Source organism: Plutella xylostella, chromosome 23 (assembly GCF_932276165.1).
Source record: "Plutella xylostella chromosome 23, ilPluXylo3.1, whole genome shotgun sequence".
Lineage (NCBI taxonomy): Eukaryota > Metazoa > Arthropoda > Insecta > Lepidoptera > Plutellidae > Plutella > Plutella xylostella.
The window spans coordinates 8,552,128-8,570,871 of record NC_064003.1 but is presented as its reverse complement, the minus strand read 5'-3'; the positions used below and the strand labels follow the sequence as shown (position 1 = coordinate 8,570,871).

General features: G+C 39.2%; 1 protein-coding gene across 4 annotated transcripts; it reads right to left on the bottom strand.

The window, feature by feature from the left end:
- Positions 1 to 15: 15 nt before the first annotated feature.
- Positions 16 to 17,983, bottom strand: LOC105392237 (structural maintenance of chromosomes protein 3). Of its 4 annotated transcripts, none has more exons than XM_048629338.1 (24): positions 17,859 to 17,983; positions 17,626 to 17,740; positions 17,070 to 17,209; positions 16,726 to 16,884; positions 16,056 to 16,181; positions 15,600 to 15,767; positions 14,873 to 14,964; positions 14,559 to 14,712; positions 13,940 to 14,169; positions 12,995 to 13,204; positions 12,441 to 12,540; positions 12,075 to 12,221; positions 11,516 to 11,674; positions 9,808 to 9,966; positions 8,818 to 9,029; positions 8,317 to 8,479; positions 7,780 to 7,943; positions 6,795 to 7,002; positions 6,268 to 6,444; positions 5,844 to 5,980; positions 3,027 to 3,164; positions 2,663 to 2,702; positions 1,844 to 2,026; positions 16 to 1,290 (listed from the first exon to the last, which is right to left on the bottom strand). In XM_048629338.1, exons 1-24 carry the CDS (start codon positions 17,871 to 17,873, stop codon positions 1,078 to 1,080), a joined length of 3,609 nt encoding a protein of 1,202 aa, XP_048485295.1. In that variant the 5' UTR covers positions 17,874 to 17,983; the 3' UTR covers positions 16 to 1,077. The 4 variants fall into 4 exon arrangements, with proteins under 4 accessions (XP_048485295.1, XP_048485293.1, XP_048485294.1 ...); XM_048629336.1 differs by having other exon boundaries at positions 2,663 to 2,712; positions 3,037 to 3,164; XM_048629337.1 differs by having other exon boundaries at positions 2,663 to 2,715; positions 3,040 to 3,164.
- Between the last annotated feature and the right edge of the window lie 761 nt (positions 17,984 to 18,744).

The following is an 18,744-nucleotide window of genomic DNA, read 5'->3' as shown; positions in this document are numbered from 1 at the left end:
AGGAATGAAAACAAATTTTTAATAAAAAGGGAATCTTTTATTATACAGTGTAACCTCCATACAGCGGCGCTTTTATCTACTTAAATTACTTACTAAATTTGTAATTATGTAGAGTGGTTTATAAAGAGAAGAAAATCACAATATGCATATTTTTTCTAATACAGTGGTCAGTGACTACTAGTACAATTTACTAACTACATACATCTGTTAATACAATAAAAACAACAACAGCCATATACAGTGCTCTTTTCTACTTGACAATAATTTTATTTTACTATGTTGTGAGTGTTGTGACGCGCTATTCGCATTGCTTTACCATATAAAGCAATCAAAGTAATTTTGACTTTATAGAAGCTTGTTGTAGTCGCTGAACGGAGTTTACACAGTATATAACTTACTGTTAAAATATTTAGTAACTAAGTCAAGATATTTTACTCACCCAAACATCACTTACATACTAAAATAACAATTATTTCAAACTAACGTAGTGATGCAAGGGTGACAGGGTTATTTTTCTATTTAGGCTTGAAAAAACAGTTGTTTTCAATAAAGCACGTCAAAATATATGAACATAATGAAAACTACCATATTTTATAGCTATCACTTACAACCTAACAAGATAGTGTAGCAAAATCTAAAAATAGGACGACTAACATAAATTTCATATAAAATAATCAAATGGAAAGCGATTCGAAATCCAGAATTTATCATTTACGTCAATCATCCAACCAAGCCCGTTGGGAATAATCGAAACGAACATTACAAATGTCTTGTATAAAATAAATAAAAATACAATCACTAAATAAAAATATAAAGTCAATTACAAAACTAACCGAGCCCCAATCTCCAATCCTATGCTCAGGCGGTGTCTGAGCATCTAGTACGAGTTTTGCTATTTACGAAAACGAAAAAAGTTTACGTTTTCTCCTGTCATCTGCATACATCATCTGGCAAAAGTTTCATGATAGTTTCCGCTAGAGACGCTTTGTATGCGAGAAAACGTAAACTTCTATAGTTTTTGACAAACTATGAAACCTGTACTAGACCCTCTGTATTGAAGTCACCAAAATACCAGCCCTAACCATGAGTCTGGCTGTCTTCCACAAAGTCCCTGGCCTCCTCTTGGCTGACGCATTCAACATGCGACACTTTGTTCCTGAACTTGACTCCGTAGAACTTGTGAGCGTGTTCCAGAAGCTCCGGTCGGAAGGTCGTGGTGATGAACTGAGCGGATGATGATAGCTCGTGGATCATGTTGGCGATAGCTTTACGGTGCTGCGCGTCGAGAGCCTGCGGGGAGATGAGGTAAGTTAGCATAGCATAGATACTTGGGTGTAACTTGAAGTCGTTAGCAAAAGCGGTAGAATATTCGGATCTGCAATTCTGCAGTAATAATTAATCTACATAACATATTCGATCTGCCTTTTAATGCCGTCTCGTTTATGTATGTAGCTAGTTAGCTTCCATAACAGGCACTAACAGCATAGCACGGATGGTGGCACCATAGGTTCTGGACAGTTCTGGTTTCGAGCTAAAAGACAAGCACTAAACGACTACAGTCCAACTATAAAGTCCTGACATTAAAGAGTGCGATTTTGCAAAGTCTTTTTATCATTATCAGTTATTTACTTACATTTACATATTTAAAAAATAAAATAACGTTTGGTATTGGGTTTTTAACGGATTTGTCCTCTAATAAATATAACACATCGATTAAATACGGTCTTTAACAATTTGTTAGGATCCACTTCCGTTTTCAGGACTTAATATTTTTACTGTAGGTAATCTTCATTCTGCCTTCTAATGAGTCATATTTCTAGTCTAATATACACTCTACACAAACCTGGTCGATCTCGTCGAAGAGGTAGAAGGGCGCCGGGTCGCACTTCTGTATGGCGAAGATGAGCGCGAGCGCCACCAGCGACTTCTGCCCGCCGGACAGCTGGTTCATCTCGCGCATGTCGCCCTCGCCGCCGGTGAAGGAGACCTTGATGCCGACGCCCGTGAATTGGTCGGAGTTCGCGCGCTGAAGATGGGAAATAAAGGTTGTTTATTAATTATGTGTCGTCAGGTAACCTTACATAATACAGGCTGGTAAAAAAGTGGTTATAGTAAGCCGAAAGGGGTTACTTAGTGGGCCATTCTGAACATGCACATTTTGTAGATATGTTGAATAAGAATAAGCCATAACCAAAGGCCAAATTTTTATAAGATATTTGACTATAAATTGAATTAAACTTTCAATGTCATATTTTCCTACCCATCAAATGTTGGATGAAGGAAATCCCTTTTGGCAATAAGCCTTACATTAACTGTATTTTTTATGTACTATTCTACTTTTTTTTGCTTTTCGAAAACGTCATTGAAAATCCCACTATATACTGTAGTGAACAAGACTCACGTCGGCGTTGATATCAGCAGCTTCATCAGCCATGCGCATGACGAGCGAGCCAGCTTCTTGAACACCTGCTGCTCGAGCGACTCTATATACTCTACAGGGTGTTGCAAAAATGGTATACTAAGCCGAAACCCACATGTGCAGCATGGTATATCTAAGCCCGAAAATGAAATCAGAATTTCAAAATTCGCAAAAATAGAGTTGGGTTTCGGCTTCGTATACCCTTTTTGCAACACCCTGTATACTGTATTGAACAAGACTCACGTCGGCGTTGATATCAGCAGCTTCATCAGCCACGCGCATCACGAGCGAGCTTCACGAACACCTGCTGTTCGAGCGACTCTATATATACTCTACAGGGTGTTGCAAAAATGGTATACTAAGCCGAAATCCACATGTGCAGCATGGTATATCTAAGCCCGAAAATAAAATCAGAATTTCAAAATTCGTGGAAAAAAACGTCATTCTTCACAGTTAAAAAGTCACGTGACCAACAAAGTTTCTATGGAAAATGAATGCGAATTTTGTAATTCTGATTTCATTTTCTCTTTTTGCAACACCCTGTATACTATAGTGCACAAGACTCACGTCGGCGTTAATGTCAGCAGCTTCATCAGCAACGCGCATGACGAGCGAGCCACGGCCCTGCGGCGCCAGCTTCTTGAACACCTCCGTGAAGTTTTTGCTCACTTGCTTGAACGTGAACTGGATCGCTTCGAGCTTGCGGTGTTCGAGCGTTTCTATTAGCTCGCGGATTTTCTCGCCGCTGTTGAGGAGAAGATGTTGGGTTTAATTATTTGAATACTAGGTTTTCCCGTGACAAAAAGTAATCATTAATCCTGGGTGATAATAATATGTAACAATTATTACGGGACAAAAAGTAATCATTAATCCTGGGTGACAACTTGAATAAAATGGTCTTTCATAAATATACCTAGGTCCAGTATTTTTTAGTGAAATAGTAACAAATATCCATCCTTAACGTTTATAATATTAGAGGAATAAAGTTAATTCGTGAATTCAACTAGAATCTGCTGCGATATTGATTGCAAGAGCTTGACGAATTATCAAACTACACACTTGATTTGGGTCATAAGCGACTGTGGCTTTGTATCAGAAATTACATATATCATACATATTCCTAGCTAGTCTCATACAAAAAATACAGATTGAGATAAATACCTAATGTATTTCTGGTAAGTATTAAGAAAACGGTCCAATAATAGTGAGTATATAGAGTCTATATACTATAAAATATACCTATGATTAAAAAGTAATACCATCGGCGGTTCTTTATTATGAATTGTGATTTCCGCTATAGAATGAATGAAGATTTAAAAACATAACACTGTCGTCCAGCAGACGTGAGATCGCTCAGATTTCATAACAACAGAGCGATCGAATAAACAGTACGTGCTTTTAGGAAAATCTTACAGAAAAGTAACAGACTAAACTGATAAACATAACACAGTGACGACACTAGTCTAGTAAAGTGAGAGAAAAATGCATAACTATTGCTAGACAGACTCAATGAGTGACTAACGCTTCGTAATGGTAAAACTAATTACCAAAGGGAATCCTAATCATTATAATTCGGAGTTCTATATTTATATCGATGATTATGGGTCAAGATTACAATTAATGTAATGACACCGTCGAAACTGTGTTAATGGTGTGAATGAAACTTTAAAACTATAAAAACCGCAAATTGGTTACACTTAATTCACTGTTTATATTATTATTGTGATAGTGTGCGGAAGTGAAAAGTGCAGTGTATTCAAAATGAAGTCACTAGTCCTTATTATGGTTTTATACCATCTGTGTATATCCCAAATTCATACACAGCCGGTAATTTCAATGCAAGAATTACCTCGAAATATCGAATCGAGCACAGAAGAGCCAAGTGGAATATTCTCTTTCCTATCAAATGTGACGAATCTGGGTTCAGTGATGTCCAGCCTAGGACAAGTGTTCGAAACATTCATATCAAGCATGCAGTCTGAGTTAGGGGAGAATGATCCTACGGGGCCTACTTCCATAGATACGTTTCTGAACGCCACGGAAATATGTGAGAAATACGGATACGAAGTTGAAGAACACACAGTCACGACTGAAGACGGATACATGTTGACTGTGCAAAGAGTGTTGACTGTGGAAAATACGACACGCAATGGAAAAGTCGTGTTGCTGATGCATGGAATTATGGACTCAGCTGATAGCTGGGTCCTTCAGGGCAAGGATCAAGCTTTGGCTTTCATTTTAGCCGACGAAGGTTTCGACGTGTGGATGGGCAACGCTAGAGGCAACAAATACAGCTTACAGCACAAGGAACTAACGAGCAAGCAGTCAGAATTCTGGGAATTGACGTGGGAAGAAATCGGCTTATTTGACTTACCGGCCATGATCGACCATATACTGAACGTTACAGAGAAGGAAAAGTTGTACTACGTTGGGCATTCGCAAGGAACGACCGCGTTTTTCGTGATGACATCTTTGAAACCCGAATACAACCGTAAGGTATCCATGATGTTTGCTCTAGCCCCGGTCGCATGGATGAAAAACGCTAAGAGCCCTTTAGTCCGGATGTTTTCACCGGCATACAAAATCCTGGGCTCTCTGTTGTCTACTTTGAACACTTTCTCATTAAACAAAGGGTTGTTTAACGAAGTGCTATCGATGATGTGCAGTTTGTACGACAATCGGTGTGAGAATACGCTGTTTATGATAACTGGGTCTACAAAGAATATCAACGCATCAATGTTGCCCGTCATATTAGGGCATATGCCCACTGGGTCTTCAGCTCACCAATTCGTCCACTACGGACAGTTGGTGCTAAACGGAAGGTTCTGTCGATACGATTTCGGTGAAAAGAAGAATATGGAATACTACAACTCTCCTACGCCTCCAGATTACGACTTGAGCCAAGTCAGTGTCCCGGTGTCTATGTTTGCGGGAGGCAACGACTGGCTTTCGGACCCTACAGATGTAAATCAACTGAAGACTAAGCTTCCCAATGTGTTTGATTACAAAATGCTGGATGATTACAGTCATCTAGACTTCTTGTACGCTAGTCAAGCGAAGCATAAAATTTACTATAAAATTATCACTCAAATCAGACGATCTCAGAAGCACATATTTTAAATACTGAATGTGCATTGCAACACTTGCATTACTAAATATATTTTGTGCAATATTATTGTTTACGACGCGTCGCCTTATGCTGAGGGGTACTAGTTATTATTCTGTGGCTGAGGCACAGTGATTTAAGAAGATTTTATAATATGACAGTATGATATACTTCACTTTTGTAAATAAAGCCTACACGAGAAATACCAAGTTTATAATTCTTCGTAACCTCTACATCAGCTTACCAGCAGCATCCGTAATAATTATTATACAAAGTTAATGTAATATGATAAATGATAAATAAAATGCCAATGCTTACCCCACATCTAGTTCTTCCTTCCTCTTGTAAAGTTTCTCCTTCTGTTCGGAGAAGCTGATAAACTGGTCCAGGGCCTTCTTGTTCACGTGGTTGTACTTCTTCAAGTGCTGATTGGCCTTCTCCAACTCTTTGAAAAGCTACAGGAAATAATGTAAATTATATTGAAAGCACTTTTAAATAGACAAATATCTAGATTCATAAATCTTGCAATCCGTAGAAATGCATAATCATCTTGTTTATTTTAAATTATTGTATGTAATATCTGTAAAAAACACTATCTGGCCAAGAGTACAAAATAATGTTATAAGAATGTTACTTTGGAACAATTTTAACAAAATTAAACGAGATTAGACATTCATAATGAAATTGGTGCAGTGTAAACTTAATAACTGGTTTTTAAATTTAAAAAATTCTAATCACACACCTGTTTAAGCGACATCTTCTGGTACTTAGAGTGCAGCTCTGGCGCGTTGGGCAGGGTCCCCAGAGCCGCGATCTTATCCAGCGACTCTTGGATCTTCTCTTGGAGCAACACTTCTTTGGACGCCATCTTCTCGAGACCCTTGGCGTCTTCCTCCATCTTGTCTTGGGCTTCTTTTTCCTATAATATACAGTACAATATTATATTACATTATGGGATCGGGATGAGAGGAATAAATTGGAGGTTTTTGCCAGGTAGTGAAAAATTTTGCAGATGTCGAAAAATACAGTAAAAAGTAAGTATATGTACAAGTAAAATAAAGTAAAATGTTTTTTTCAGTAGCTAGTAAGATGTAGGAATACTGGACTCAACCTGTTGAAACGCTTTATCTCGGAATTGTAAGTGAAAAGCTGTCGAAAATTATGGAGTTTGTCATAATAACTTTTTACTAGTAACATTTTAATTACACTGGTTTTTTTTTTCATTATTAATATGTGATGCGTATTGCGAGATATCATTCAATTTCTTACCTTATTCCGCCACTTATCCAGCTCCAACTTCAAAGCCTTCTCATTCTTGACGGCGGCTTGCACTTTCTTCTCTACTTCCTCTAGTTCTTTGTTAATCTGCCTGATGCGTTTCTCAGCGGCCGCTAACTCCGACTTGCTATTGGAGAGGCGACGCTTGCGATCTTCTACGGATATCTCTTGCAGAGCTTGGACTAATTCGTCTTTACGCCTGTGGAAATAATGGTTGGTTTTTGCAATGGTAGACTTTGATAGAATTCTGGTATTGGAACAGGTGAAAATGGGGAAGACATAATTTAGATATGTTTTTATTTGATGCAATATCAAAAGTTAACACTGCAAAAGGGCATTCTATAAGTATGATTCTCTCTCTCAGCCTTCTATAGTCCACTGTTGGACATAGGCCTCTCCTAACGATCGCCATCCCAAACGGTCACCCGCCATCTGCATCCAGCGGCTTCCCGCTACCTTCCGCAGATCATCAGACCAACGGGTTGTGGGGTGACCGACACGCCGTAAGTATGATTACTGGTGGTCAATATAGTCACTCTAAAGTTAGTTATAGATTGCGTTTTACCTACGGGATTTACACACACTTTTAGAATATGCTCATGATGGCCTCACGTTTCATTCTTACCCTAACGCCCCTAACCCAAAACACCTTAGCGTCGTAATAGACTTTCTCGAATAAGATTGTTAGTCAACAGATTCTCGAGCTTATTCTTAGACATTAGTAGCCTAGATTCCTTCTTTTATTCTAGCTCATTATAAACTGGGTACTACACACTTACCGAATAAGATTAAGAGTCAACAGATTCTTCATCTTATTCTTAGTGGCCTAAAGGTTCATTCTTTCATTCTAGCCTCATTATAGACTGATTACTACACACTTACCGTATAATATTATTAGTCAACAGTTTCTCCAGCTTATTCTTAGTAGCCTTACGTTCATTCAAGCCTCATAATAGACTGAATACTATACACTTACCGAATAAGGTTATTAGTCAACAGATTCTCCAGCTTGTTCTTCGTAGCCTCGAGGTTCATTCTGGCGCTGAAGGCCTCCTTGTTCTCCTGCGTGAGGCGGCGGATCGCGTCGTTCAGCTCGTCCACCTTGCCTTGGTCCGCCATGGATAGCTGCTCCATTAGTTCCTGGTAATTTAAGTTGTTTAATTAGTATTGTACCAGTGCAGCAGTGGCTCGATGAGGTAGGCCGAACAGAGTGTTAAGGCCCTCCTTTAGAGACGAATATGTTCAGCATTGGAGGATAACAGGCTGATGGTGATGTTGAAATTATATCAACTATATTTCGGAGGCAGTGGCTTATTAATGGCAGCACAGGAATGGAAAATATGGGGTGCTGACAAGAGCCAACCTACTGAATTGATTGTGGAAGTGTCCAGCAAATAAACATGTGCTAACAATGTTTTAGACAAGAAAACATGTCGTAATTATGTTATGACGCAGCTTTGACTAGAGTTACTTGTTTGCTTGTTTGTTTGTATGATGATGATGATGTACATACCTGATGCAGCTCGGACTCTAGCCCCTCCTTGGTGGCCTGCATGGCCTCGAGGCTGGACCGGCACTGCGCGAGTGACCTCTCCTTGGGACCGCGGAAGCGTTCTATTGAGGCGAGCTCCTCTTTCATCAGTCTGATGTCCGCTTTCACTTTGTCGAATATGTCCCTGAGGATTAGATGGTATAGGTTAACAGGGTCTGGTTAATTTTATAGCAGGGTCAATAGTAGAGTGGTATATTTAGCTTGTTAATTAAGTAGTTTGCGGGGGAAATACAATCTTTAAATGCAATTAAAAATGCTTAGAGGATATGCGACAAAAGAGTGTTGTGCTGCTCTAGAGTTTCTTCAGACAGGTCTATCATCGTTGGCTGATGATGATGATTTAATACAGACTAACGCTGAGATAAAATCTCGTAAATGTTAATTACGGTTTGCGCATTCAATGCGTGCCCAATACGAGTTTAGGTGCCTACAAGTAGAAAAAAACGACTCATTACAACATACTTAGCTTTCCCCTGTTTCGTCTCAGTCCTCTGCATCTCAGACACGATGCTATTTATGCTCGTCTCAGTCTTGTTCAGCTCTTGTCGTAACGTGTTGAGTTCCTTCTCCAGTGTCGTCATTTGTTCCATCAGTTCTGAACGGGTCTTCTGCATTTCTAGACGAGACCGCGACTGGTTGAAGTAACCACCGGTCAGCGAACCTTTTGAGGATACCTGTAGGATTAAGGTTTGGTTATTTATTGTGGAGTATATAAAATAAAGCTATCCGTAATAGTACACTGTATTAGATAGCGGATCTGACGATAAGAGGATACACCTCAGTCCACGCCGCTAAGCAATATGGAAAAGAGTACCTACCCTCCAGACTGCTAGACCGAAATCCTTGACATGGAGCTGATAGTGGCTAGAATGATGATGAAGATGCATTGCTGCATTGATGTATTATCAAAAAGACGTAGAACAAAAGTTGTTTAGAACAACGTGCTAAGTCTGAGTCCTTTCTGGCTCTGAAAACTACTCACCCTGTACTTATGTATTAATTTTCTGTACGTATTTATAACGAACGAGGATGGCTGAGGACGAAGTGTTGTGGCGCTCCTTGGGAGAGGCCTATGTTCAGCAGTGGATGATTATTGGCTGATGATGATGATGACGTATTTGTAACATACCTGGTCCCCCTCTAACGTGACACAGTCGAGGTGGAACTGCTTGCCCAGCTCCGTGGCGCACTCCAGGTTCATACTTACTTCATAGCTTTAATATACCCCCTGAGTTACCCCCTTTCGACTTACTTTACCCCCCTTTTTATCCGCCGGCGAAAAATAGGGGAGCTATAAGTCAAACAAGACTGCCTATATGTGTGTGTGTATCTGTCTGATGTAGCGTAGCTCCCAAACCGTTGAACCGATTTTCGATTTGTTTTTTTCGAATCATAGGCATAGGTAATGTTACCCCATGTGTTCTGAGCCATATTTTATCAAAATCAGCTTACCTGATCACCCTCCAACGTGACGCAGTCGAGGTGGAACTGCTTGCCCAGCTCCGTGGCGCACTCCAGGTTCCGGCAGATGAGCGTCTTGCCGAATATGTACTTCATAGCTTTAGCGTACTTCTGGTCGTATTTGAGCTTCTGTACCATGGCTATTGCGTTCTGTGGGGGTAGAGATTGCCATAAGAGTTTATTAGAAAGATAGAGGTAAATTAGCAGTAGTGGAGGTTAATATAACATATAGCTAAAAAACATAGCAAGTGATTTGCTCGCAACGAATAGCATTCGCTTTATGAACGCGCAAATGCTGCTATAATTATAACGCGACGCGCCCTCGCGATCTTAGCTCGCAAAATTGGACAGCGTCTGCCCGCGGCCGTTGCCACGACGCTACTGCTAGAAATAGCGGAGCGGCTCCGCTATTTCTCGCAGCCGCGAGACGTGGCGCGCGATAACCGCGCAGGCGATATTCACTTGCTTTGTAGCGTCTCGCTCTCTCAACGGTGCAACGTCGCGCGACTCGCGTGTGAGAGAGCGAGACGCTGCGAAGCTGCAAGCTTCACTACGCAATAGCGCTCCGCTATCTGCTGAAATTAGCTCCGCAGTCGCGATTTGGCAACGGCCACGGGTGGCCGCTATGCTAATTGTGCCTCGCGCAACGTTACGAATTACGATCGCGTTGTTTGTTTTGTTGCATTTGCGTGCTGTAAATAAATATTTGTTAATATACATAATAATAAATAGTTTAAATAGTAACGTATTAAAATAGGTATAGTGTTTATTTAGGTTTAGTGTAAAATTGAAAATAAATAGTGTTTGTGTAAGTGTAAATAGGTACTTTCTAACGGACAATTTGGCTCTGAGGACAATTTCGTATTTTAAATGTTTTGTGATTGTGTGTGATTGAACTTTGACTGGACAATTTACCTATCTTTACTTTGTTTTGTGTAAATAGTTATTGCAATTAAAGAACGTTTGACAATAATTCATAAAAATGAAGAGAAACAGTGATGTGCCATTATGGAAACAGTGATGTGCCATTATAGACAGTCCTAAGCCTGTAAAGTATGAAGGAAAGTTCATTGGTTTTTTCATCAATTTTTTTTTTCATCAATTTTTTTTTTCATAAATTTTTTTTTTCATCAATTTTTTTTTTCATCAATTTTTTTTTTGCTCTTCAATATCGTTATAACGTAGCGGATTAAATAACCTGCTATAAATGTGTAACATAGCGTCTGTAGCGTGTTATCAAAATGTAGCCGTTTTTCCCACCACTAATTAGCAGTGTGATTAGTGGGGTAAGTAAACGAGTTCTCGAGTAGAGGCCAAATACAGGCAAGCGTAGCGGCTGACGTCCTCTGGCTTGCAGGACGACCTTAGATAGGTAGTGAATGGATGAGGAAGGCTAAGGACAGAGTATTGTGGTTGTCATGCTCTTTGCTAGGGTCCATTGGAATAAATTTGTAAAGGAAACTAGAAGATAACGGTCAGAAGCTGTCAAATATAATGGCGGTCATCTGTGCGTGCTGCTATAAACCAATGATAAGCCTCTCTTATCATTATTTTTCATTTTTGCTAGGACTAGTCCTAGCAATAGACATCATCACGCATCGCGCGATTTGGATACATTCAATCTCCAAGGGGACCTAAAAAGTGCCTTCTACTCATTGGACCACCAACATTATTTCTACTAAACAACAGCACCACTCACATTGTCATTAGGATACACCATGTCCCTGACTTGCAGTCGGTTGAGCGGCATGAAGGTGACCTCGCCGGGCAGGCTCTGTCGGTTCATCTCCTTCAGGATCTTGGTGCCTACTGTGTCTGATTCCACTATGTGATGGAAGAGACGGTTGCCGGCTGTTACCTGTAGGAATAAAAACAGTTGATAAAGTAAACAGAGAGAAACGAAATGAGAATCCCGGCTTTCGGGCGTCATTTTGCATAAATGAACTCAGATACAAAGCAGATTGCAATCTATGTGCTATTATGTTGAGTGTGTTTGAGTGAGTTATTATGTTCGGCTGGCTCGCGACCTACCCACGTGAGTACAAATGTACAGTGAAAATCAGGTGACTCGCTTGTGAGTCACCTCTGACTACACCTTTTGGGATTATAGTCGTGAGCATTTTTATTTATGAATGACTACGTATTTATAAAAAAACATCGTGCTATTTTTTAGCGAGGAGAGGTAGGTATGATAATATTATATGAAACAAAAAACCTGTAACAATTTAAAACAACTGATTTTCATCTTAAGTTCTCACCTCGACAGCGGTATAGATGGTCTTGTCGCACGTGAAGTTCTCAATCACAGGTCCGTAGTACTGCGTGGCGATCTTGCCCCAGTCGCCGCCGCGCTCTTGGAACGTCTCTAGCACTTTGCGCACACTGTCGCGCCCGTTCAGGATAGGCTGGAGAAGAAGAGGGGTTGTTACATGTTGGTGAGGTGTAATTTACAAGGTGTAAACAAATGCAAGGTGTAAGGAAATGGGTTTTGAATAATGATAATGAAGGCCACCTCCTACAGAGCCCTATATGCAGCAGTGGAAAACATTTTGGGTAATGACAAACTGACAGCAATACATTTTTTATCTCCTGTTGTAATTTTTTTTACTCCATTAATATAGTACCTTTCCGGCCATGGAGCGAAGTGCTTGGTCGGCCTTGGCCAGATCTTCCTTCAGGGAGGACAAGTTTTGTGTCAGCGAGGTCTCCTTACGCCACAGTTCACTAGAAAAGATATTACACATCATATAAATATTAAGTATTTTTTGTATTTACAAAACATATAGCGAGGTTTTAATGGTACATAACACTGTTAGCCCTCCTAGCAAAGGAATACATTAGATCAATGTGATATAGAGCTTCCACTACGTTATTGCATTTTTGACGTTTCCTTATATCTGGTAAGTAAAGTTGGTTTTCCTTTGCAGTCATCAAATATGTATGGGATTTCGAATGTCAAAAAACCAATAATACAATGGACAGAGTATAATATGTATGTTATGGAGTAAGCACATTATGATGGGCCTCGGTGCTAAAGTCACTCCAAGAGTAATCTAAGCTCTAAGGTATTTTACTTCCACTAAACGCATTGTTGTATAAAATACAACGACTTCTGCGCCTCTGACATAATGTGAACAAGCCTTTTTACATATACATAGTTACGACTAAAACTACTCACTTCCTAGCGCTCTGCTCCTGGTCTTTCTTCTTTTTGCACTCGTAATACTGCTTGTTGTGTTCATCGATAGCGACTCTCTGTCTCTCCATCTCTAATGTAGTCTCTTCTATTCTCTTCTCGAGCTCCGTCAGTTTAGAGGCGTCTCGCTTCAAGTCATCGCGGAGTTTTGTCTCGTGGTCTTTCTTGTCTTTTATCTGCTTGTTTAGCGACCTGTGGGACAAAATTAAGTGTTGATTTTGTAAAATTCGTTGTTGAGTTTAAGGACTCTACAAAATTGGTTTCTTGGGTGATTTCGCTATTACTTTATTATAAAAATAAATATTGCTAATCAACACGCAATTATTGTTAGGTATTTAATGGTTATGGTATATTGTTTGCAATGAGGTTTAATGCCCATCGTTGCGTTATTCGTTACGTTATCTACTTTTCATGTATGTAACCATCGGGAAAATGTAACTATGCTGTCCCGGTTTAAAATCAATATCATGTACGATGTACGTACATGTACAACAATGAGCATTGATTGGCTGATTATGATAGATGTGCATACTAGGGCATGCAATACCGCAATACCGGTATTCGTAATACCGGTATCAGGGACAAAAATCACGCTTTTTTCAATACCGGTATTGAAAGTTAATACCGGTATTGAAGTAATACCGGAATCGGACTTTTTTAGGCTATAATAAAGCGATTAAGATATAGTATTCCTATGTACTGTGAAAGTGCACTTGTTTCCAACCGTTTGCTGCAGTTTTCGGCCGTTTGATATCTACTGTTGTCCATGCGTAAACAGACACTGGATGTAAAAATAATAATTTATTTTAAAATTTAAACTCTAATACTCAATTCTCGTAAAAATCTATTACAAAATCTATTACAATCCGGAACTCAATACCGGTATTGAAAATAGTTCCGGTATTGCATGCCCTAGTGCATACTCACTTGAGTTCCTTCTCAATCCACCGATCCCTATCCTGCTTGGAAGTGAACTGTGTCCCTCGTCCCTGCTTCGCATACAACTCCTGCCTCTTCTGGTGGTTCAGTGCTAATGCCCGAGTACATTCTTCCTCACGAGACTTCATCTCTTCGTACTTCGGCTTCAACTCTTCGAGCTCGCGTTCTTTCTCGGAGATCTGCTGGCGGAGACGGTCGAGCTCTGCCTCTGCTCTTTCCTGTTTGGTTTTATTGGTGATTTTAATATGCATTTAGATAGGTAGGTAACATTCAGGGCTACTTCATAACAAACCGTTATTTAGTCATTTATTTATTCTGTAAGTACATTTTTTTTCAGCTTATTGATTTGCCATTGAAATAAAAAGCTACATTTGTTAGCGTCGTCTTTAAAGGATTGGCCTGTAATATTATCAACAATCACTGACACAGCGTGGGCCGGTCTTATACAGAACAGGCGATGCGTCATTCGGGGAAGCTTTTTGTAAACCTCAAAACAAGATTTTGTCTAATAACCATTTTAATTTACAATCCTAAGCACAACTATCAATGTCAGTAAATTTTTACTCCCACTTAGAAGTGGCACATTTTATTTAACCCACACACTAACCTTAGACTTATTATCCCCGTCCACATCGTCAGTAAGATCCTTGATCCCGAGTTCCAACTTGGTCTTCTCTCTCAACAGCTGCTGTTGTTCCGTGGACAGGATGTCCTTCTCCTCTCGAGCCGCCGCCACGTCTTTCCTTGCCTCTTTCAGTTTTCTGTAATAGATGTTTAGATTAGAAACGGAAAAAAATTAAAATGTTTACGCTGGGTTGGCCTATGAATCAAGCTCTTTTGCTTGTTCCATTGACCCTGAAACTGCTGTTGATGATGATGATGATGATGATGATGATGATGATGATGATGATGATGACGTACCTGTTGGCCTCGCGCACGTGGTCCTGCGCCTCGCGCACCATGTCCGCGTAGTGCTGCTGCTCCTTGCCGCTGTTGGCGCGCATCTTCTCTAGCTGTGGGAGAGAATCATAGATTAAAGAATTAAAGTTTGAAACGATTTGCAACAGTACGTCCATCAGCCTGATAATGTATAAGCCCATGCTTAAATGCCTAGTCAAACCGCAGAGTTGTAGTGGTATACTTCGGTCCCACTATTCCATATAATGTACTAGCTGTTCCCGCGCTTCGCTTCGCCTTAAAAAGTTTTCCCGTGGGAAATCCGGGATAAAAAGTAGCCTATGTTCTTTCCCAGGGTCTAGACCGTATGTATACCAAATTTCATTCAAATCCGTTCAGTAGTTTTGGCGTGAAAGAGTAACAGACAGACAGACAGACACAGTTACTTTCGCATTTATAATATTAGTTAGGATGTTACACCACTATAACTCTGCGTCTGAGTAGGCCCTCAAATGCAAAATAACTGACGAAGAATAAATTAGACAAAAAGACTATTCATGGATTTTCTACAAAACTTTTCAGTATAATTATATTAATCAAATTGAGACTGTTTTTAGACAAAAAGACTATTCATGGATTTTCTACAAAACTTTTCAGTATAATTATATTAATCAAATTGAGACTGTTTTTAATATCACCATTAAGCTATTTTTACTGCAAAAAAGACGATGAAGCAATTTCATTATATTACCTCGTCAAGTTTCCTCTTATTCTCCCTGTGCTCGGTATCGTGTATAATGAACTCAAGCACGCGCCGCGCGCGGTCCCACTTCTGATACTCCTTCAACTCTTCCTTCTCTTCCTCTAGTGTCTTCAGCCGCTCCTCTATGGTCTGGAGGAACTCGTTGATTTTCTCCACCTACGTGTGAAGAGGTGGGTTAGTTTTAGTGAATACCACAAAAAAGTTTGTCATGGACTGGTAAAAATTAAATATACTATATTGTATTTTGCATTGCTATAAATATTTTGTATATTTTGTTTGTTTAAGCAAAGATAGCTAAGGTCCTATCCTTCAGCTCATAAACTTATATCTTATCCGAATATGTTCCATTTAATTGCAGCCTCTAGCTAGCTGCATCAACTAACACTCCTGCTACAAACATAAACTTCTTTAAACCAGTTCATCTAATGTTTTACTTGCACTCACCTTCCCAACAGTCTCCTTCAGTATAGTGACAGACTCCTCGCGTCGCTCGTCGTACACCCGGGTTCCCGCCACCTCTCGTAGTAGCTTCAGCCGCTGGGAGTCCGGAGCGATCGCCATTTGGTTGATCTGGTGACACAGAATGTGTGGTGTTAGATAATGAGATTGAGACTTTTTATTGTATTCTCTGTGCAGGTAAAAGTAGTAGTAAGGAACCTTAGTTCCCCAAGGTCTAAACTGCCTTCCTATGCTTGGACTACTTCCCAACACGCTGGTCCACTGTTGTGGCTTTTTATGATGTTGATTATAAAGAACAGTGGCTATCAAATCTGATGCATCAGAACTTAAATTAAATATATTTGGACTTTTATAAATGTGAGTGGCCTGTGCAGTGTAGAGTAACAAAACATATGGGTTAAATGTTACTAAGCAAAGTACAGTATTAGTACCTTTTATTCAGTAATAAGTTCATGGCTAATCCTTTCACCGCAGTGATTAACACTAAACCAGCTCTATGTTTGTCACAACATGCTAAGAAGCAGAGAAAGAGTGATATGTGGCCCATGTGGCTATCACAATTTCTCTGCAGGTGGAACCATATCACTAGTCTTCATCAAACATCTTGAATAAAAATCTATTAACTTGCTTAAAAAAATATAATCTCAAATCTTACCTTTCCCTGTTTGACAATGTAGTAAGGGTTGGAATTGGACAGGCCGGCACTCTCAAGCAGATTGAGGACTTCCGATCTTGGTACAACCTTCTTGTTGAGGAAGAACTGATCCTTCTTTGATCCAATAACTCTCCGGAGAAAGATCTCATCTTTCTCTATCTGTAAAATAATCAGTTTAGCTTTAGTTTTAGATAAACTATCATTGCAGAAAAAAAATGTATTATAAGGCATAAACAGCAAATTTCTTTGATTGCAGGAATGTCATTTTATGAAATTTTACTATACTATAATAAATGTAAATAGGTACATTCAAGTAAATAAATTAAACATTGTAAGTTTCTTACTGGTATTCTGTTGTCTGAGTTGTCGAATATGATTTCCACAAAGGCCGATATGACCCGAGGCCCGGTCCCCTCGTGGAGGAGGGCCAGCCGCTGCTCCGGCCGCAGATGTGAGAACTCATCGCTCAACACAAACTGTATAGCTAGAAACCAACAGTAAAATGAACATAGGCAAGTGAAACCCAGAGACAGAATATTGGAAGACCTAATTAGTAATCTTGGCCCGATGCTGGCAAAGACCCATAGAATACTATGGCCTTCTTTCTTTTTTAGTAAATCTGCCTAAGATGAACATGATGATGAATCAAAGTGTTGAATGTCTTACTTTACGTCTGCATAACTTGACATTCTTGATTGTGAAACCAGTAGTTTACGTATATGATAGCAGATCTATTCATGTAGGAGTTTTTGCTACAACTCAGTGCTCATAATAGTTGGTAAGTGCATAACATATAAACTATCAATACAAATCCAAAAGGTATGGTATGGTTTCACTTCCAAGCTTGATAGCGCGGCAAAACAAAGTGTCGCTTTCCACAAAAAAACGAATAGAGCTTACCGAAGAAGAAGTTACTTTTTCCAGATCCGTTACGACCCACTACCACATTGTGTCTTTTGTCGAAAGGTTCAACTACAATTTGTTCACGATAACTCTTGAAACCCTGAATAATGACCTGTAAACAATAACAAGGAGACGCAATTAGATTATTGAAAAAATACACACGCTACATCTATAAAACTACATTAAAACTATCGATACATTTGAATTGAGGCAGTGGACACATTATTTACCTGTTTTATATGCATTTTGGATTGTTATTCAGTTAATTATTTAATAATTTCGATATTCTAACAGCAAAGCCGCCATTTCTTTTGACAACTCAATTTAAAAAAGAAATTTTTTAGTGTTGTATGAACGTAGCGACTATCGATTGTCAAACAGTTATCGATAATGTAAAATCGAGTGATCGTAATAAGATTGTGACAAAAAGTCGATAATAATCTGATACTCCCAAAAGTAGGGGATACAGGATGTTGTGCCCAAAATACAGGTTACCCTAGTTTGGATAACGATGTCCTTATTCCTCACTAAACCTATCTGAAATAAAATATTTTACAATGTAATATTATAAGGCCAATTATTGTAACTTTTCATAAATAAACGTTTTTATTATTATTATTATTATGTTGTGTCTTTACCATCACGGGACCATGGGGTCCCGGACATTTGGAAGGCGTGCATGGGGCCGAAGCCAACACGTAGAGGCCCGTTTGACAACATTAATCTATATGAAATGTGACACCAACCGACGATTTTCCATTTTCATTTTTATTATTATTATTATTATATTATTTCGACTTATTATAATCATAGATTACTATGTATAAACGGATTATAATTTTTTCAACTGTTTATCCAAGAAGTAGTGAGTTAATTTTTTTTATTTTTTTTTAGCATAATATATTTCATAACTACGTTTCTACGGCCTGGCCTAGAGGATATGATTTTGAAAAATGCCACGATAATAATTATTATGTAGGTATACTAGCGGCAGCTTATGTAAAGAAAAACACTCTGAGCAAAATTCCGCCGCCCAAAAGCTCGAATTTTTTAACACACTAACCTAATTTAAAATTTTAACACAGTAGGTATTTATGATTTTTGTTGGTAATAATT